Genomic DNA, 22492 nt, shown 5'->3' on the forward strand with positions numbered 1-22492 from the left:
CTACATTAAAGAGAATCTGGAGTGGGGCTTCATACGAAAGTCTTCATCCCCGACCGGAGCCGGGTTTTTCTTTGTCAAAAAGAAGGATGGATCCCTTCGACCCTGCATTGACTACCAAGGTCTCAGTCAGATCACGGTGAAGAACAGGTACCCTTTGCCGTTGATTTCGGAGCTCTTTGATCGTATACGGGGGGGCAAAAAAAATTCCAAGCTTGACCTGCGGGGGGCTTACAATCTAATCCGGATCCATCAGGGAGACGAGTGGAAGACTGCATTTAACACATGTGATGGACACTACGAATATTTAGTCATGCCCTTCGGCCTGTGTAACGCTCCCGCAGTATTCCAAGAATTTGTGAATGACATTTTTCGTGATCTCCTCTATGTCTGTGTTGTGGTGTATCTCGATGATATCTTTATTTTTTCCCCAGATCTTGTGACTCATCAGGGCCATGTCCGCCAGGTGTTGCTTAGATTAAGGGAGAATCATCTTTACGCCAAGTTGGAGAAGTGCGTGTTCCAAGAGAAGTCTCTACCCTTCCTGGGCTATATCATCTCTGATCAGGGTCTCAAGATGGACCATGAAAAGGTCAAGGCTGTCCTGGAGTGGCCACGTCCCCAAGGCTTAAGGGCCATACAACGCTTCCTGGTATTCACCAACTTCTACAGACTGTTCATTCCCAACTTCTCTTCTTTGACAGCCCCCATCTCCACCCTCACTAAGAAGGGTATGAATGCCAAGGTATGGACTCCAGAGGCGGAAGTCGCATTTGAAACCTTAAAACAGGCCTTCACGTCTGCCTCCATTCTGCACCATCCTGATGTATCCCTACAGTTTTCATTAGAGGTGGACACCTCCTCTGTTGGTGCTGGTGCACTATTGTTCCAGAGGGGTTCGAAAGGCAAGACGGTGGTATGTGGTCACTACCCCAAGCTGTTTTCTTCTGCAGAGCGCAACTACTCGATTGGAGATCGGGAGCTACTGGCCATCAAGCTGGCCCTGCAGGAGTGGAGAAACCTACTGGAGGGCGCAGCTCATCCTATCCTGGTCTTCACGAACCGCAAGAGCTTGACCTACCTACAGACGGCTCAACGGCTGAACCCTCGTTAAGCCAGATGGTCATTGTTTTTTGCACGGTTCCGGTTCGAACTCCACTACCGACCTGCCGACAAGAATGTGAGGGCCGATGCCTTGTCTAGGTCATTTGAGACAGAGGACACTGTGGAGTCCCCACAGAATATTATCGATCCTTCCTGCTTCTACTCTGTTAATCCTCTGCAGGTTAGAGACATTCCTCCAGGAAAAACTTTTGTACGGCTGGCAGACAGAGGAAGGGTCCTTCGCTGGGGTCACAATTCCAAGCTGGCAGGATACGCGGGTGCCCGTAAGACCCGAGACCTAATTGCCCATCAGTTCTAGTGGCCCACGCTGCCCAAAGATGTCATGGACTTTGTCTCCTCCTGTACGGTGTGTGCAGCCAACAAAGTTGCCCACTCCAGACCAGCCGGTCTGCTCCAACCACTGCCTGTGCCCGATTCCCCCTGGCGGCATATTGCTATGGATTTTGTCACAGATCTGCGTCTCTCTGCGGGATGCAGTGTGATCTGGGTGGTGGTGGATCGTTTTTCTAAAATGGCTCATTTTGTTCCTCTGACTGGTCTGCCTTCTGCTTCTCGACTGGCTGATCTCTTCATGCAACACATCTTCCGTGGGTGCAGCTGCTCCCGTGGGTGGAGTTCTCTTATAATAACCATACCAGTGTGTCCACCACCTCCAGTCTGTTCTTCATAGTCTACGGCAAACATCCTCGAATACCCCTGCCCGGCTCTACTACGTCTCAGGTGCCTGCAGCCGACTCTACCTTCAGGTACTTTCTGCAGATATGGCAGCAGGCACGATCTTCTATTCTGCTGACGGTGGACCGCTTGAAGAGAAAGGCAGACACTAGAAGACGAGAACCTCCCCAGTTTCTTCCAGGTACAAAGGTCTGGCTATCTTCCAGGAATATCCGGCGTAGTGTGCCATCTTGCAAGTTTGCTCCCAGGTTTCTTGGACCCTTCGAGATTCTACTACAGATCAATCCTGTGTCGTACAAGCTTCGACTGCCTCCTACCCTCAAGATCCCTAACTCCTTCCACGTCTCCTTGCTGAAACCCATGGTTCTGAACCGCTACTCCAGGACTCCTAGTTCCGCAGCGGCTCCTGGCGGTTCATCCGGAACTTTTGAAGTGAGGAAGATCCTGGCCACCAAGAAAGTAGGAGGCAGGACGTTTTACTTGGTGGATTGGAGGGGATTTGGTCCAGAGGAGAGGTATTGGGAGTCAGAGGAGAACGTCGATGCTTCTGTCCTTGTGAAGAAATTTATTTCCCGCTCTGGTCCCAAGAAGAGGGGGCGTAAGAGGGGGGATACTGTTACATCTATGACCGGGGGTCCTCATTCAGACTTACCCCTTGACAATCCCGGCCATGGACATCTCTCTTCTCGGCGTCAGCTCCCTCCAGGGAGACGCCGGCACGCTCTTCCGGGTCCTCGGTCTGTTTCCCCGCAGGGAGCCCGCGCCCGCGCGTGCACGGCCTTAAAGGGCCAGTACGCGTCCAGCTGTCAAACATCAATTATCAGCCCAATGGCTGCTGGACTATAATAAGGGGCTCTGCCCACTGGTTCCTTGCCTGAGCATTGTTGTATACCCTAGTTTGTCTTGCAAATGGTCTCCCAGTGTTTTCCAGTTCCCAGTGTTACCCGTTCCTGCTGCATGTACCCTGTATCCTGTGCTATCGTATCTACAAGTGAAAGTCAAGTTGTGCCTTCCGCTGCATCCTCGGTGTCACCTGCTGTGAAAGTGAAGTCGTGTCTTCCCGCTGCATCCACGGTGTCACCTGCTGTGAAAGTCAAGTCCTGCTTCCGCTACTCTCTACATTGCCTCAGGTACTCGTTCTGAACTATAGACATTGTTTTGTACCTTGTTGGCCAGCTGCTACCCCGCTACGCAGTACGGCCCAGTGGGTCCACACCCTGCACCGTGACACTTTGACTGTAACCGGACCAAATATTACATTGCGCCTGGTTATTCCTCATGGAACATCTACTTCTACATGGCGTTTCTATCTTCTCCGCGTGTTTCTGTGGGTTTTTGGAATATTAGGTATGAGCACAGGCTCCTATTTCATAACAGTGCGTGTACCATGCAGAGAGTAGTATAGTGTGAAGGAATGGCATCAGCATTGCTGTAAGTGAGTTACGTCTGTCTCCATGTGAAGTGTGGATACCTATTTTCATGTCGATACCATATTCTGTTAGTAAAGAAAGCCTCTGAGAATCAACGAGGTGGTCATTTTCACTAGTATGAATAGCATCCCAAACCATCTTACTTTGGAGGTGATCTACCAAATCATGGTATTTCCATTACATTTACAATTTTAAAAACATTTTCTGTTGAAAAGTTTAAAGCTCAGTTTTGTTTTTTTATTACAAATTTAATTTATTGATATTAACAGTGATATATTTCTCATCACTTGCAGTTTGCAGATCAATTTCTGATAAATGTTAATTTGAATATAGTTTTTTAATGTTCAAAATACCATTACAGATTACGGTACATCTGTTTTGCTGTGAGTTTGTATTGTTCTTTCTAATGAAGCATAAACACAAAAAAATTACTCTAGTTATTCACTAGAAATGTTCTGGCAGTGTTCAAGCCTGATTTTAGTGTGGCTGGTCAACCACATCTTGGCAACCTGTGACAGTGTAACTCAGTTTTGACATAATATGTTTGCAGCATACATATATTTTCATTGTTTGGAACAGATTATACTGCTTTTTTCTATAACTACATCTTTAGTGCAGTTTTTGGCTCAGATTTAGAGAAAACCCTGATTTACACTCTACTTTAAAATTTTCTGAACTGAATTATAAAATATAGTTTTTTTTAGATCGCTAAAAAATAGTCACACAATTTAAAAATCTGACATACACACAGCCTAGAAGCTAATAAACTATATTACCAGCTAGATCTGCCTCAAGCAAAGGCTATATTGACTAGCTATTTTTCCATACCAGTCAGCATTGCTATGAGAAAAAATAAAGAAGTAATCTACGGAGGTGACTGCAGTTCACCTTCCCTAGTCTTATTATTATTATTAGGGTAGTGTAGTGTCTGAATTAAAAAACATATAGGATCAGTGCTCCTCGACATGTTTCGTCGAGAATCAGCGTCTTCAAGGGCTATAGGGCAATGGTGTCCGTAACGCTGCTCCAGAGGTTTTTAATACCTTTTTGAATATATGCACCAAAGCCATAGGCATTCTCAATACTAATGTCCTTTAATACTAAAAAACGAAGACCTTAAATAGACTTACCTTGCCCATAGATATTGAGCTATTCTAGCTAAGTCTGGGAATCTGTGCAGTTCTTTGGCTCCAGTCTTCTCTTTTTTTGCATGCGCTCTAAAATACTTTTATCCGCAGTTATAATTTAGACTTAGTCCATCAGCATGCCCTCTGGAACTTAGATCAAGAATTCCTGCACGTAAGTATTATACCGTCTTCTAATTGCTGAGCTCTCTATTGGCCCATAAGTACACCATTTAATTTACTGGGGAGGTATGTTCTGATTGGCTGAAAAATATGCCAATCAATTAATTTGAGAGGTGTACGACGATCTACTCTTTGATTGGCTGATACCATTGGAGAATCATTGTGATGTAGATACGAGTTATTAAAAACCTCTGGAGCAGCATTTTTGATTACCTCATAGCTCCTGAAGATGCTGGTTCTCGCCGAAACATGTCAGGGGGGCACTGTTACTATATGTTTTTTAATTCAGACAACACACAACCCTAAGGGCATGTTCACACGTGGCAAAGTTTTTCCGCTGCAAATGTTGATGCAGATTTGGGGCAATTACACAACGAATCTGCACCAACATTTGCATATTTGACAGGTAATTCAGACGTTGCAGAAAACACAGCGGACTTGCCACAGATTTCAGTTTTTGCTTTGCAAAATCCGCAGTGAAATTCCGCTTCTTCTCCGTAACAGACAGTGCAGGCTGCGGATTGAAAATTCCGCACCGCAGCCTATGGTCCGCAGCGGAGTTTTCCGCAACGTCTGAACTAACTTACCTAAAAATGTATTGAAACAAATTTAAAAAACGGCTGCTGGAGAATTCCACAGCAATTCCGCCACGTGTGAATGTGCCCTAATAATAATAAGACCAGGGAAGGTGAACTGCAGTCAGATTACTTTGTTCTTTTTTCCTGTACCAATAGCTAGTCAATATAAATTGTGTGGCTAACTTTCAGCGACCTAATAAAAGCTATATTTTATAATTCACTATGAAAATGAGTAGAGTGGAAATCAGGGTATTATTTTTCTTACGGCAATTCGTTTCTAATTGATTAAAATTATTGCCCACCACCTACCGGGTCATTTTTCTGGAAACACAGTGGACATAAAAGAAAGGAGAAGTAACAGTCTTTTTTTTCATACCTTTCCTTTCTGTTGGATTCACTTCTAACTCTGGCTCAGAAAACGTAGCCAAAAACTGTACTAAAAACTGGATGAACTCTGCGTAGATTTACACATTCCGTTTTTGATGCAGTTTTCATTGCAGTTTTTTATGCTGTTTTTTTAAGCCACAGAAGTGTATACAAAAAGTGGAGACATAGTTCTACGGACCAATCATTAAATCATGTGACTGTCTTGTAAAATCACACAAGAAGACAAATACTTTCATTGTATGGTACATATTGAAGATCCAGATATGAGTTTTCCTAACCTCACCACAGGATACTTAAAACATGTAAAATCAAAAATGTATATAATTTATCCTATTTTATAAATGCAAATAAAGTTAAATGACATTACCCCTTTTTTACCTTGCTATGGAAATACTCCCTCCCTGGCAATAGCTATCAAAATGAGTATTTCTTCATATCATTGACACCATTCAATTCTGCTGCTGTTTGTTTCATAACCTTACTAAACAGGCAGAGAGAGGCCTGAATATGTCATTTATACAGGACCAGAGGTAAGTAATGTTGCAGTAGGAGATCATCTCATTCTTGGTGTCCAGACATTCACTTTAAAGAGGCTCTCTCACCACATTATAAGTGCTCTATCTCCTATATAAGGAGATGGGCGCTGTAATGTAGGTGACAGCAGAGCTTTTTATATAGAAAAACGATCTATTTTAAACCACTTTATGAGCGATTTTTAGCTTTATGCTAATGAGTTTCTTAGTGCCCAAGTAGGCGTGTTTTTACTTTAGACCAAGTGGGCGTTGTACAGAGGAGTGTATGATGCTGACCAATCAGCGTCATACACTTCTCTCCATTCATTTACACTGCACTAGCGATATAGTTATATCGCTATGTGCAGCCACATACACAAACTAACATTACTGCAGTTTCCTGATAATTAATATACATTACCTCCAGCCAGGACGTCATGTGTATTCAGAATCCTGACACGTCTGTAGCGTCTCTGTGAGATTTACAAGGCAAACGTAATCTCGCGAGATTACGATGTAACCTGTCATTTCAAGTGAGATTACGTTTGCCTTGCTGGAATCTCACAGAAGTGGTCAGGATTCTGAATAAACATCACGTCCAGGCTGGTAGTGATGTATATTCATTATCAGGAAACTGCAGTAATGTTAGTGTTTGTGTAAGTGACTGCACTAGCGATATAGCTATATAGCTAGTGCAGTGTAAATGAATGGAGAGAAGTGTATGATGCTGAATGGTCAGCGTCATACACTCCTCTGTACAACGCCCACTTGGTCTAAAGTAAAACACACCCACTTGGGCTTTAAGAAACTCATTAGCATAAAGCTAAAAATCGCTCATAAAGTGGTTTAAAATAGATCGTTTTTCAAAATAAAAAGCATTACTGTCACCTACATTATAGCGCCCATCTCCTTATGTAGGAGACAGGGCACTTATAATGTGGTGACAGAGCCTCTTTAAATCTGCCCATGTGTATCTGGCTGCTGTTATTTACTCCTTTGGTATGTGTAAAAATTCACTTGCTTTTTATATGTGTAAATTGTAGGTATAAAATGTGAAAACGAATGGATGATTTTGTCTGCATTATAGCTGAGTGTTCTGTTTTTTTTTTCATATTTAAGAATTATCAATTGTTTTCAAGATGCTTTATTGATTACCCAGACAGAGCTTAGATGAGGATACACAGCAGGTTGTCCACCTTCTGACAACTGATGACCTATCCACCGGATAGCTCATCAGTATATCATCGGTGCGGGTCCGACACATGGGCCCCGCACCGATACGCTGCTCCAGTGGCCTGCGGGCACCGGATGTTATGGCACATAATGCTATGTACGGAGCCCGGAACAGTTGGCTCCGTACAAGACATAGCGGCCGTGCTGCAGAACTGAATCTCTGCTCCTATTCACTTGAATAGGAGCAGAGCTGAAGTACTGCAGCTCGGCCGCTATTCCGTGGCCGGAGCGAAGTGCTTCCGGCATGTACCCCCAGTGCACGGAGGCACCTGACCAGCCGGGTGTCGGACCCCCACAGATCATGTACTGATGACCTATCTGGTGGATAGGTCATCAGTTGTCAGAAGGGGGAAAACCCTTTAAGGCCTCATGCACACAACCGCATTGGTTTTGTGGTCCGCAAATCCATGGGTCCAAAGCTGTCCATCGGACCTGCAAAAAACCCTTGTTGTGCATCCGTGTGTCATCCGGACTCACGGATCCACAATAATTCACCAGTATTGGTGAATCCACAATTGCGGAACTTAAAATGACTTGTCCTGAGTTTTTGCGGTCCGCAATTGTGGCCCCCACACCGATCCATGTAAATCACGGTCGTGTGCACGGGGCCATAGAAAAGAATGGGTCCGCAATTTATCCGCAAAAATGCTAATAAATTGCGGCCTCAAAAATATGGTCATGTGCATGAGGCCTAAGACTTTAGAAATATCACACATACACTAATATTGAATTTATGCTAGCATGACTTCTTAGCATTTATTTAATACTTTTATCTAGTCAATATTAAGATGGTTATTAGCGTACACTAGCCTGTTTTCAGTTAGGTTACTGTCTCACATATTGGGCACACTACAGTTGAAAATCATGTGGTCATACAGTCCAGTCTGGTTTTCAAATAGATTATTAATAGACATGTAGTTTTGTGAGTAAAACTGCTGTTTATGATTTATTTGAAAACCGCACCGAACAGCATGTCCGCATAGTTTTCAATTACATCGTGGCCGCTTGTCATCTGCGCGGCGGCTGCAATATGACAACGTACTTTTGAGAAATCCAATCCAGAGTTGAGTAACAATCATTGACAGCTGTAATAGTAACATCAGCAGCACAGTATGTATGATACAGTAATACAATTCTTTGTGAAATTATACATGACCACTAGGTAGGAAAATGATGTGTCCTAAGCTGGATTCACACCGTGCATTTATTTTCTTGTTTCTGTTGCTATTTTAAAACTGCCAAAATATGCATCTGAAAAAATGCATGTGTTATTAAAAAAATGCATGCCTTTTTCAAAATGCGGTAATAACACGTTCTTACAAAGTGTTTCAGCTGTAGTCTATTTTTTTAATTTAAAGGGATTTTCCAGTCCCTAAAAGCTGATGGCCTATCCTCAGGATAGGCCGTCAATAGCTGATGGGTCGGGGTCTAACTCCCGGGACCCCTGACGATCAGCTGTTTTGAAGGGGGTGCAGCACTCATATGAATGCTGCTTCCCCTTCGTTTCTACTTGCTCACTGTGAATCGTCGACAAGGATGTAGCGGCGACTCACAGGTATTGCTGCCTTCTTCCATTCACTTCAATGGGAGAAGAAGTCTGCAATACCTGTGAATCGCAGCTACACGTGTCGACGATTCACAGTGAGCAAGTAGAAACGAAGGGGAAGCAGTGCTCGTATGAGCGCTGCACCACCATCAATACAGCTGATTGGCGGGCGTCCCAGTAGTTTGACCCCGACCCATCAGCTATTGATGGCCTATCCTGAGTATAGACCATCAATTTTTAGGGACTGGACATCCCCTTTAATGGTTATAGGCTTACAGCTAAAACACTTTGTAAAAATTTGCAGATAACTACTGCAATTTAAAAACCGCATCCGCTTTTTACAAAAATGTGTGACGTTTTTAAGATGAAGTACTTTGGCAGCATTTTAAAAACACAAAAATGCAAGAATAAGAATGCACCATGTGAACCCAGCCTCACTGAATCAAAAACATTAATTGTTGGTGCAATAAATTACTTACATGGTCATACTAATATAAATGACATTATCTGGCTACCACAGCTTTACTGTGTCGTCTGTATTTACAGGGAATGTTACTTTTGGTCAGCAGAACAAGCCACAAGGAAAAGTCAGCTGCAACAATCTTATGGTCACAAGCAGTCCCATGATGGTACAAAGATTGGGTCCTATATCCCCTCCAGCAAATCAGGCAGCAACAGCTTGCAACCACATCAACCCCAGCTTACAGAGGAATCTGAATCTTCAGCACTTAGCTATACCTCCATCTGATACCAGGTCCATAACTTATTACATTGTTTGTTTATATGTATGCTATATTGGCAAAAATATATAGAGGTGGTTCCCAACTATTACACACCATTACAAGCATGAGACACCAAACTTACAATCTACTACTAAGTAGTCTGAAGGCCCTTTTACACGGGCCAATGATCGGACGATTGCTCATATGAATGTTGTTCCCGATCCTTGTCCTGTGTAAACAGGGCAACGATCAGCCGACAAACCAGCAAACGCTCATTCATCGGCTGATTCCATCTTTCACGCAAACCGAAAGATGGTCACTTGCCAGCACATCTTCTTGTGTTAACAGGAGATGTGCTGCCGACAAAATGTATGGGGACGAACGAACGTATTAACAATCATTTGTCCCTATACTTGCGATCAATTCTCATTTTAAATGGAATAAACAAGCGCCGATCAACATGCTTCATTGTCGATCAGTGCTGTTTTAATGGGAAGAATATCTGCACGTGTAAAATGACATTTAGTAGAACGCTTTTAGTACCATAGACATAGCAATTCCTGTAAAGTCATTAAGATTCTGTAAGTAATAATAATCTTTGGATCTATGGCGAGCTGTACCTTTTTCTCATGCACACCCAGACTAAAATTCATAAGTGTTTCTATTGAAACTCAACTAGAAGGAGAAACTATTTACTTCCAGTCTTATTCCAGTCCTTATTGAACTACACTTCACAACAGTCCATTTTAAAAAAAAAAAGGCCCCTGCCTGATACTTCTCTAATAAAACATTTGGTCACTGATACCAGATCATATGTGTCGCATTCTAATGCACATCCACAGATTCAATAAAACATGTCTCTGTGGATTGATAGAAATGGGTGGGTGAGTGTACTCTCATTGTGATTGACTTTGTGACGGGTAGGGTGAAAAAGTGACAGAGACATTATACCAATGAGAGCAAATATGACGGATAAGAAGTGACTGTTATGAATGACTAATATGGCTGAAAAGAAGTGACTGTTATGAATGACTAATATGGCTGAAAGGAAGTGGCTGTCAGACAATCAATTTCCAGAAACTACAGGCAGGTGAATTCTGGTCAATTCTGTCTGATTTCAGGAGGATTATGGAATCCATAATGCATGTTAAAAGATGAATGGACTACTTCTGAAGCTTAATAATAACAGTGTTAGGGCCTGTTCACATCAGCGTTGGCTTTCCGTTCCGGGGTTCCGTCTGAGGTTTCCGTCGGGTGAACCCCGCAACGGAAAGTCAAACTGGATCTACAGCTTCCGTTTCAGTCACCATTGATATCAATGGTGACGGAAACATTGCTAATGGTTTCCGTTTTTCTGACTGCGCTATTGATTCCGTCGGAAAAACGGAAACCTGTCGGAACAGTGACAAACAGAAACCATTAGCAATGTTTCCGTCACATTGATATCAATGGTGACTGAAACAGAAGCTGTGGTTTCAAATTGACTTTCCGTTGCGAGGTTCAACCGACAGAAACCTCCGACGGAACCCCGGAACAGAAAGCCAACGATGATGTGAACAGGCGTTAATAGTACTTATGAATAGTACTTATGTGGGGAATGGTTATGAAAAATGCATTATTTATTTATTTATGTATTTATTTATGAATTTCCCTTACCTCTTTGAGATGACTATTAAAAATCTCTGTGAAAAATGGTCTTTTAGAGGGATGGACCTCTCATAGAAAAGGGGCAATATACATAAGATGAATGGGATTTGAAAATCAGTAACAAAAAAAATCTGATCAAAGATCAGTGGTGATCTTCTTGAAGATGAGGTTTTTTTTTAGAGGTTTCATTGTATTTATACATTCTCATGTGATCACATTTTTAGAATTCACGGTTAAGAAAATTGACACTGACTTGAACTGAACCAACAACCACTTTGAGCCTTTGCTGTATTTTGCTGCCTTTAGGGTGATCAGCCTCTATTCTCTGATCACCTATGCAAAATATTACATTAGAACACCGCTTACTTACACTGTTTAAATAACAAAACTGTCTTGCCAAAAAAAAATACAAGGAAAGGGTTAAATCAACACTGTGGTTGTTTGTATAGTAAGAATTTATTTAACGTGACTGACTGATTAATTGATAGTAATTTATAGGTATGCACACATTGTTCTCTCTGCCACTTCACCTAATTTAATATGTATTGTGATCCATGAGAAACAAACACTTCCCCATCTGACAGAGCTCAAACAATACTCAGTCCTATTGAGAAAAAACTTTTTATAACTATGCTTCATGAATCTAGCACTTTATCAATCTGTTTATTATATTTCCCATTTTCCTCCACTCAGATCTCTTATGTCACGGGAGTCCCTTGCCTCCACAACTTTAAGCCTAACAGAGAGTCATTCTACAATGAGTGTTAAACAAGAATGGTCGCACGGATATAGGATTCATGCCTCTAACCATGGATCTCAAAACAGTAGCGAACCTGGGGATCTACTAGGCATCCTCCCAGGAACTTCAATGTCCAATAACAGTGTCTCAAATTCATTGCCTTCATATTTGTTTGGCATAGAGAATAACTCTTCTCCTTATCCTAGTCCTAGGCATTCTTCTCCAAGATCACATTCAGCACGATCAAAGAAAAGAGCTCTTTCTTTGTCTCCGTTATCTGATGGTGTAGGAATTGACTTTAATACTATTATCCGCACTTCACCAACCTCATTAGTTGCCTATATCAATGGGTCAAGAGCTTCCCCGGCAAACTTCTCACCTCAACCAGAAGTTTATGGGCATTTTTTAGGAGTCAGAGGCAGCTGTATTCCTCCAACATGTGCTGGATCAAACTCCCAGAAAAGTCTTCTTGCTATCCATGATAACGTGTCACTTCCTGAGAATATGACTGAATATCAGCGCATGCAGCAGTTGGAACAAAATAGTTTGCAGGTTGATGCCATGAACAATATGGTAGTCCGACACAACATTGGACTAAATGAAGGACAAAGAATTGGGGTCTTAAAGAGTGAAAGGTTGGATGATTTTCCAGGTAGAGCAATTGACATAACTTCACAGTCTTCCCTTCCTCTCACATCACCTGCTGCTCATCAAGGTCCACCACCACCTTACCATGTCCATCAACACATGCACCAACATGAACTTTTAAACCAGTCCCACCAACTCTCACTCCCACCTCCTGGACAGGTCCCTTTACTCGAAGAAGAAGGAGAAATAGATGATTTTAATGGTAAGCATTGTTGCAGGTGGATTGACTGCAGTGCTTTATATGATCAGCAGGAGGAACTTGTACGGCATATAGAAAAGGTTCATATAGATCAAAGGAAAGGGGAGGATTTTGCTTGTTTTTGGGCCGGATGTCCCCGAAGATACAAGCCATTTAATGCTCGTTATAAACTTCTCATTCACATGCGGGTCCACTCTGGAGAGAAACCAAACAAATGCACGGTAAGTTTGTCATCATAATATCAACATATTTCAGATTCATGTACGCACCTAAGCTTGTAAGCTTGTATATAGTTATAAGAAAAAAATGCATTGTGTAGTTGGATTATAGTTTACCCACATCCTTTAGCATATAGAATAGCAGTGAGCACCACAGTTTTGAAGGTAATCATCAAAAGCAATGTTATAATAATGCTGATTTAGTCAAATCCTTTTGACTACATTATTTACTCGGCTGACAACTTTGTTTATCCTGCCAGAACAATAATGCAAGACTCACATTAAGACCTGATTCACACGAACGATGCGCATCTCGGATGTGAAATACTACCGTTTTGCACGTTCGAGGTACATCCGTGCTCAGCGCTGCGGGACGCGATGTCACGCATCCACCATAGTTGAGAGTCTATGGAGGGATGCGTGATGCGTGAAAAGATAGGATATGTCCTATTTTCCCACGGACCCTTCACACGGTCTATTGAAACAATGGCTGTGTGAACGGCCACATTGAATTACATAGGTCCGGGGGGGGGGGCCGCTGTTTCAACGGCCGTCCCACGGATGTTTAACGCGTTCGTGTGAATCAGGCCTAAAGGGGTTGTCCAGAATTAGGAGCCGGCTGAAGCCCAGCAGTTTTTTTTTCAGAAATAACACCATGTTTGTCCCTGGGCTGTGTCTGGTATTGCAACTCATCGCCAGTCACTTGAACAGACCCTTTATTCTTAACCATCCCATTAAAGGGGTTTTCCAACTTATTAAATGTGGCTAAGGAAAATGGGATGCATTAAAAAAAAAAAAAAGCATTGCTCACCTCACAGAACCGCCGAAGTTCAGACGCCACCACTCCGGTCCTACCCACCACTGTTTATTGACAAGGCTGCAGCGATGACATGCCCGTATATCCACGTGATCACTGCAGCAAATCAGTGGCCTCAGCGATCCAGTGCCGTATACCCACTGAGACCAGTGATTGGCTGCAGCGATCATGTGGGTATCCAAGCACATCATCGCTGCAGCCATGTCAATAAAAAGTGGCAGGGAGAACCAGAGTGGCAGCGCTGTAATGCTGGGGGATCTGTCAGGTGAGTAATGCTCCTTTTTTTTTAATGCATCCCTTCTTCCATGGCTACTTTTTTTAATAAGTCGGAAAACCCCTTTAAGAATAATCCTTTTACTCTTTCACACTAAAATGCTGATATACCGTGTAGGTATATATATATATATATATATATATATATATATATGTGTGTATGTGTCGAAAAGTAATCACAAGCGTGAGATAATATCTAAACTGCCTTGGGGGCATTTTTTTGTGTCAATTATGAGTTTATGTCATTGTGAGCTTGGCATGGAAACTCTGTCAATATGTGCTTGTGCAGAACAAATTCTCAGTGTTTCTGGAATGATGTCGTTTTTATTAGTGTGGAAATTACAATAGGGTTTGCACTTTTATAGTGTAGTAGCTACACATTTATATAGATAAGGATGATCAAATCTATAAGGCCTCATGCACACTTCCGTCGGCCGCTAATGATGGTTCCGTCAAACACAGGCCGTACGCGGAAGGCTTCCGTGTGCAGTCTGTTGTTTCATGAACCAAATTCAATGAAAAGGCCGAGACTGTTCCGTCAAAAACGGGCAGGAGTAGGACCTGCACTACTTTTGACGGAACGGCCAAACGGTTCAGTTAAAACAACGGAAGTCTGCATGGCCCCATTGAAATGAATGTGTCAGGGGGCTATCAGTTAAAAAAATGGATAGCACCCTGACAAAAAAACTGAAGTGGGCACTAGGCCTAATTAGTAGAAAAAAGGAACTGTGCAATGTTTGCGAGTTTATCATTTTAATATGATTTGGTTATATAATAACAGTACATGAAGTAATTTATAGGAGTAAAGTGAAAAACTTAGATGTGTCCTATTGCGTTACCTCCTGTAGGAAATTCTTATAACCTAATAATAGTTTAAGTATAATGAAAACATGTAAGAAAAATACAGTATATATATTTATATATATGTCTAATAATCCAGCAGTTATTTCTAGAGGTGCAACTTGAAACTTCTGGGCCCCATTGCAAAGCCCGTTATAGGGCCCCCACTAACTATGTGCCATACGTATATAATACTGATGTCTTCTTATGTGTCAAAGGGGCCTTTGAGCCTCCCCAGGTTACATGGCCATGGGAGTGACTACTAATTTTGCACCCCATTTTAGCAATGCCCTTGGATAAATTAATTTAATATAAAATAATTGTTATATGTATGCTACAAATAAATATTCAGTAATAGAACTTGCATAAATGGCTTCTTATGTTCACATGGAAAATGTTTTTCACAAGTTTTTCGTTTCAAAAACCCCAGCAGACATTTCAAAGTTATTTAGAAAATCTGAACATGCATTAGCACTTAGTAAAAAGTCCATGGAAGTGTTTTTGGTACTGAGATTTAACATAATTAGAAAGTTCACCATGTATTTCTTATATAATAATATGTAGCGCAGTGTTTTAGATGACATGTTTGCCTTCTAGAACCTTGGCAAATGGTTTCAAATGCTTACATTGTTCATCGCCACCAGAGATTTTATGTTTTTATTCCAGTGTCCTGATTTCCTATTATACCTATTACATGCTGCAGACACAGTTGACTCCGCTTCCAGAGATAAGAAGTGCTTACTGTTATTTACTAGCTAGCCTAACGGCCACTATAGTGCTAGCTAAATAGTATTTTAGGGTATCATATCCAGAGGCATAAATTAAATCTTCTGGACTTAAACGCAAAATCTGCAACAGGGCCCCATAATTATCATGCATTATTTATAGTACTGATCTCAAACTGTGGGCGATACTGTGATTTACTATTCCTCCTATATAGTTTTTCTCTGAGTGTTAAAAATATTTCTATAAATAAACTTTTAAAGGCTATGAACACCTTTGACATGTAAAAAATGATCATATGTTAGTGGTTACCATTATTTAAAAAAAAAAAAAAAAAAAAAAAAAAAAAAAAGGTGCACTGTTTCAAGATGCAATCTCTATTCCTTTATTTATTTTCAGACCCCCTAATATTCAGTTTGCAACCTTCTCCTAGTTTCAGACTTTTCTCATATGTCGCGCCCGGTAATACATGCTAGATGTACGTTCTGTGAGTCCAGGATTCTGCCGCCTTCACTAGCTTTCATGTACTAGCACAGCTTCATTCCTGTACTGCTTTCTCCTTTTACAGCCCATGAGAGATTTCTTGCCCCTTGTACAACAAACATTAATGCTGAGAGGTATGTGTTTCCCCATTTTCCTTCCTCCCACTGTAGCGTTTGAGTGCTACACAATCGGTGTGATCTATTTCCCTGCAGACTGCCGTGTGTGTTTTCCTTACTATCTTTACTCTGAAATTGACCATCAGTGTGATCTGTCTTTCCTGAACACTTGGATGCTTTCCCCCTCTCCAAACTCTGATCTGTACAACCTCCCACCCCTCCTTGCTGCTGTCTCTCACAATGAGGGAAGGGAGGGGGGAGGGCATAGAGTGCAAATAACGTCAGCCCTGATAGGAGCAGTGTTCTGTAGGATATCAGAAACAGCAGCACATCCACCTATATACAGGCGTTGCACAGACTCTACAGCAGCAAAATTGTAAAACATTTTTTAATAAAGTCTATTTATAAAGTTGCCTAATTTTCCATTTAAGAAGCAAATGAGCAATGAAAAATAAAATATGTGAAAGGTGTACATAGCCTTTAAGAGTTAAAAAAAAAAATCACATGGTAAGAAAAATGTATTTCCATGAAGAATGTGAAACTGATCCTAAATGAGTTAGAGGCTAAGGGCATCTTTGATGACATTAGCACAAAGCATCTTCTGGCTTCCGTGACTGAATCCAGATGAAAGGTAGAAATATCTGTTGGTTATACTTATTTGAATACATACACTAGTGTTTAGATAAGTGGTGAACCCTGGTGTAGATTTAAAGCCTTAAACAAATGCCCCATGAATTGTTCTCTGATTAAGCACAGCAATGCATGTCTGGTTTCAATAATACCTGTCCAATCTTTAAAAAATTTGTAGTTGCTGCTGACGTTTCTTTTCAAAATTCTAGGTAGATCAAAATATAACATTTTGCCTTTCATCTGATCTACTTGGAATGATTAAATAAATAAAGTTCCCTTTAATATCATTCTTGTCCATCAGGAGTGAAAATTACACTGCTTAAACATCTGGTAAGTATCAAATGCATCACAACTTCTAACCCCATGAGACACTAGGGCCTATGAATCGGTGAAGGTACATGAAAAAACAGAGACAGGACAAAGTCCAAAGAAAATTTTGTGATTGACAGTCATGCTAGAAATGGGAAGGCAGCCTGATAGAAAGCTCAGAAATCCTCTCCAGATGTGACTGAGATGGCCTTGGAGAAGGATAGCTGCCAAAATTCAATGTCTTAAACTTAATTTAGCAAACTTGGTATTGTTCAAAAATCGCTGCCCTTGGTGCAAGCATCGAAAATGTTGAAACACTTTATAAAGTATGTCAGTGTTCTTGTAGCTTACAATGTTGAGCCATAATATTAAAACCACCTGCCTAATATTGTGCATGTCCCCATCATGCCACCAAAACAGCTCTGACTAGTCAAGGCATAGACTCCACAAGACCTCTGAAAGTGTTCTGTGGTATTTGGCGCCAAGATGTTTGCAACAGAACCTTTAAGTCCTGTAAGTTGCGAGGTGGCATTGGACTTGTTTTTCCAGCACATCCCACAAATGCTTCATCAGATTGATATGTGAAGAATTTGGAGGTGTAGTCAACACCCTGAAATCTTTGTCATGTTCCTTAAACCATTCCTGAAATTTTTTTGCAGTGTGGAAGGACACATTATCCTGCTGAACGAGGCCACTTCTATTAGGGCGTACCGTTTCCATGAAGGGGTGTACTTAGTCTGCAGCAATGTTTAGGTAGGTGGTATGTGCCAAAGTAACATTCACATGAATGCCAGGACCCAAGGTTTCCCAGCAGGACATTGCTCAGAGAATCATACTTCCTCCTCTGCTTGCCTTCTTCCCATAGTTTATCCTGGTGCCAAATCCTTGTCCCAGGGAAGTGACACACACGCATTTGGACCTCCACATGATGTTAAAGAAAACGTGATTCATCAGACCAGGCCATCTCCTTCCATTGCTAAATGGTCCAGGTCTGATGCACATGCCTGATGTAGGCACTTTCAGTGGTGGACAAGGGTCAGCGCGGGCACTCTGATCAGTCTGCGGCTATGCAGCACCCAAACAGAGGAAGCTGCGAGTAGCTGTGTGTTCTGACACCTTTCTATCAGAGCCAGCATTAACTTGTTGGCAATTTGTGCTACAGTAGCTATTCTGTGGGATCAGACAAGATGTTGCCAGACCTTGTCGCCTGTTCTCTGGTTGTCCTTCCATGGACCACTTTTGGTAAGTTCTAACCACTGCATACCGGGAACATTCCAAAAGACCTGGCATTTAGGAGATGCTCAGACCCAGTTGTCTTGCCATCACAATTTGGCTCTTGTAAAAGTCGCTCAGATTCTTTAGCTTGCCCATTTTTCCTGCTTCCAACACATTAACCTCAAGAATTGACTGTTCACTTGATGCTTAATATAAAGCATCCAACCCCTTGATTGATGCCATTTTAATGTGATAATCAATGTTATTTATTCACTAGCGTAGGTAGTTTTAATGTTATGGCTAAATGGTTCATATACTTTTAATTTCAAATACAATAATATTATTGTTATTATTATTATTATTATTATTATTATTGTAATTGAACCCCCTCCCACAACTTTTCACCTTGATGTAATAGAATGTTAAGGGCTACAGGTAGTTTTGGCACTTTAACATACTTTTACATCAAAGTGATCACTCAGTACTGCCACTCTGCTCGCACATTTACAGACTAGAGCATGGTCTTAATGCACAGACACACTTCCAATACAACTGCTGGGATCAGGGATAACGCTGATCCCGACAGTTAACCCCTTCAGTTCCACAATCAAACCTGATTGCAGTACTGTTCTAAAGAGGGCCCCTTGTATTGGTGATCACTGGTCACTATGAAGAAAACCTGGGGCCTGACAATGATCCCCCAGGGATGTCACTTGTAAATGCTTGATCAGGCATATATTTTATTTGATGGAACCTTTATAAAATAAAATTACTTCCACATATTTGGTATCCCTAAAACTATAACAACATGTACTATTAAAATAAATATTATTTTAGGTCAGTGACAAACTAGGAACAAAAATGGCAGAATTCTTTTTAGGTTTGTCTTTTTTGGCTTCTCTTCCCAAAGATGAAATTCTAACATATACATACTCCAAAATGGTACTTATGCAAAGTACTGCTTTGTTGATACAAACATAAAATAAGTTATAAATTCAGAAGGCTAAGATGAGATATTGATAAATGTTGTGTTTTCCTGAAACCCAAAATGGATTGATCTTACAGGGGTAGCCTTCCAACTTAAATTAGAACACTCCAGGAAAAACTGATACACATGTTAAACCTAGTGTAGGACCTGAGGGCGGGGTGCATGACCCAGAATTTCAAATAGATAATAGTCATGCGCCACCCTTTTCGGGCCCTGCATAGGGCATAACATAGACTAACAGTTTGTCCTGGAGTATTCCTTTAACTTTCAAAATCTTATGGGGATGTTTCCGAGTGTAAGTTTGAATCATGGCTATCTTCTACATTTAGCTGAAATTTACTACTGGGCCAAAACTGATGCTGAATTCTGCCAGATTGAGAATGTCAGCCATTATGTATATTGCTGGGTTCTTTAATAAAATATATAGGGAATTAGGGCCAGCGTCAGTACCCAGTGAACCCGGGCAAGTGCCGGGGCCCACTGCTCTTGTAGTGTCTCACTTGGCAGTCGGGTGCTTTACGCTGCCCAGCTGCTTACATTTAATATAGCGGCAAGGTGTGGTGGAAGATTGGCCCATCGGAGGATCCTCCCGTGTGCCAAGCTTAGTATACTAATTCAGAGAAGACTCTGTGCACCGCCGCTCACATACACAATGCTAGCATCCCGGCGCAGGTGATTGCGTCACTGCATCGGGTATCAGAATGAAGACAGGACAGGACCCACCAACTCTTTGTGAGAACGGGTAAGGTGAGTTTTTTTTTAACTTTTATTGGCACAAAGGGGGCCTAACTTTTATATGGGGGCACAAACTGGGGGCCTAAATTTTATGATGGCACAAACTCGGGGCCTAACTTTTATATGGGGCACAAACTGGGGGCCTAATTTTTATATGGGGGCACAAACTGGGGGCCTAACTTTTATATGGGAGCACAAACTGGGGGCCTAATGTCTATATTGGGGCTCAAACTGGGGGCCTAACTTTTACAAAGGGGCCCACTAAGGCTCTGTCGCCCAAGGGTCCACATAAACCTGGAGCTGGCCCTGTATGGAATTATTAGTTAGGTTTTACGCTTGTATTTTTGTTTACACTAATATATCTAGTTCCACATCACAATGACTGATCACAATGTGCCAAAATAAATAAATAGGAAACATATTCTTGAGATTTTTGGTGCAATGCTTTGTTACTATATATATATTTTTTTTTTTTTAAAAGAAAAAAAAGTATTGTGATTACATTATTGAAGCTGTTAAAGCTTTTTTCAGTGCACTTTTCTTTCACAATTAGCCATTAGACAGTGTTCATGTAATAGATTGAAAACTCATTAAAATACTTCTAAAAATGTCAGTTTAAAAAAAAGTTTATAAGTTTATGTTTTTTTTTCTTCAAATTGCTAAAAATTTCCTTTTATAGGTCTGTTTTGTGGGCCATAATATTTTAATATTCCCCATATGTTCGGAAATAAGTAAGCTGAATAAAACAATTGTTTTAACAGTTTTCTTCTCATTGGATGCCTTCCTTAGGGCATGTGTTGGCAGAAGCTCAAGGAAAAAATGACAACTTGGGCAGTTTGAGTACGTTTCCATAAATGTATTCAGACCTAATGAAATCGCCTGGCTCTATTGTAATATATTCATTAGTGTTGTAAACTTTCAACACTACCCCCAAGGATGATGAAGAGTAAACATGGTGCAAGCGCCCAGCCATAGTTCAAGGCCTAAGAGTGTAACTTATGGCTAAATGTTCCTGGTTACGTCTAACCGTTTCCCTGAGTGTGCAGCTATGCAAACAGACTTATCAGAGACACAATAAAAATCATTGATTTCAATTAGGAATCGTCACCTTATTGCAAGACAAGGCTCCTTTTGTTCTTTAAGAAGCCTGTTTGGCCTGGCCACTAACATGCAACGATTTCTTTACAGTGGCTTCAGGTATTTGGTGTGACAAGATTTCAGCACTGTGACCTGATAGCTCTTTTCAAGTGATTGAGCCGCACTTGTTGGAACTTGTTTGACATGTTTGCTCAATAGCAATTATGAACAAAAGTGGTTACATGGTGTAACAATGAGTTCTTCACCATCTGTTTATAAAAGACTTAGGTATGAACCAAGCTATTGAATGTCCCTGTGATTTGTACACTGAGGTGTTTATCAGTATTATCTATGGTGACTCTTTTCCATGTCCGTATTACACACACTAAGCTTGAGTTGGCAAGAACTTATGGTTCTCTCATTGTCTGGGTCACCATGATCTACTTACATTGTGTGAGCTTACAAAATTAGGTGCTAATTATGAGGTGTTTTTCGCTATAGTTTACGTAAAGATTGCCTGCCATAGCTTTTCATTTCTGTTGAATAGAATTATGACACAAGAATTAACTACTCTAGTACCGAGCTGCTGCAGAACATCCTTGCTGTAGTGTTTGCACAAGATTCAGAGTCACGCTCTACTTTTCTATAAAATCTTTTGAGCGCGTGGATGGGATGTTGACTAAACATTTACCAAACGATCTCTCTCCGTTTTGTTTTGAGATTACTTAAAAAAGTTCTAAATAGCCACAATGATTCAGCTACTTTTTTACAGTGAAAGGAAGCTAACATTAAAATTGTGTATTCAGCTGACACTTGCACTAAAGGCACTAAAGATGGTTGCCATAGCAGCTTGGGGGCCTAATGAAGGCCCCCAGCTCTGCCATCCTGGTCCCCCTATTAAGCACTGCCAGAGCTTAATAGGAGTATGCCAAAAGCACAATAAACTGCATTACTTAACAGTGTTTTGTACCAGTGATCTAACGATCGCTTTTTCAAGTGCCCTAGTAGGACAAATTAAAAAGGTAATTTTTTTTTTAATAATATACAAAAAAATACTAATTTTGAGAGTTCCAAAAAAATCCCTCTTCACATTTTAATGTAAAAATAAAAAATAAAAAGAATAAATAAATATATATATATATATATATATATATATATATATATATATATATTTAATTGGGATTGCCTTATTCGTTAAAGTCTGAACTATTATTTAGTTTTTAACCCACAGGGTGAACACTGTTAAAAAAAAAAAAAAGTTAATAAATTGATGCTTTTTAGTCTCCAGATATTATTATTTTATTTTTTTTAAAAGTGATAAAA

At 40.9% G+C, this 22492-nt stretch overlaps 1 protein-coding gene across 1 annotated transcript in view; it reads left to right on the forward strand.

Moving 5' to 3' along the window:
• Positions 1-9356: 9356 nt before the first annotated feature.
• Positions 9357-22492, forward strand: part of GLIS3 (GLIS family zinc finger 3) — a 33525-nt gene continuing 20389 nt past the window's right edge. Inside the window, exons 1-4 of the mRNA XM_075860328.1 lie at positions 9357-9544; positions 11853-12966; positions 16185-16233; positions 18020-18143. Of these exons, the coding sequence (XP_075716443.1) occupies positions 9396-9544; positions 11853-12966; positions 16185-16233; positions 18020-18143 (1436 nt within the window). The 5' untranslated portion in view covers positions 9357-9395. The remainder of the gene's footprint in view (positions 9545-11852; positions 12967-16184; positions 16234-18019; positions 18144-22492) is intronic.

Source organism: Rhinoderma darwinii, chromosome 1, assembly GCF_050947455.1.
Source record: "Rhinoderma darwinii isolate aRhiDar2 chromosome 1, aRhiDar2.hap1, whole genome shotgun sequence".
NCBI lineage: Eukaryota > Metazoa > Chordata > Amphibia > Anura > Rhinodermatidae > Rhinoderma > Rhinoderma darwinii.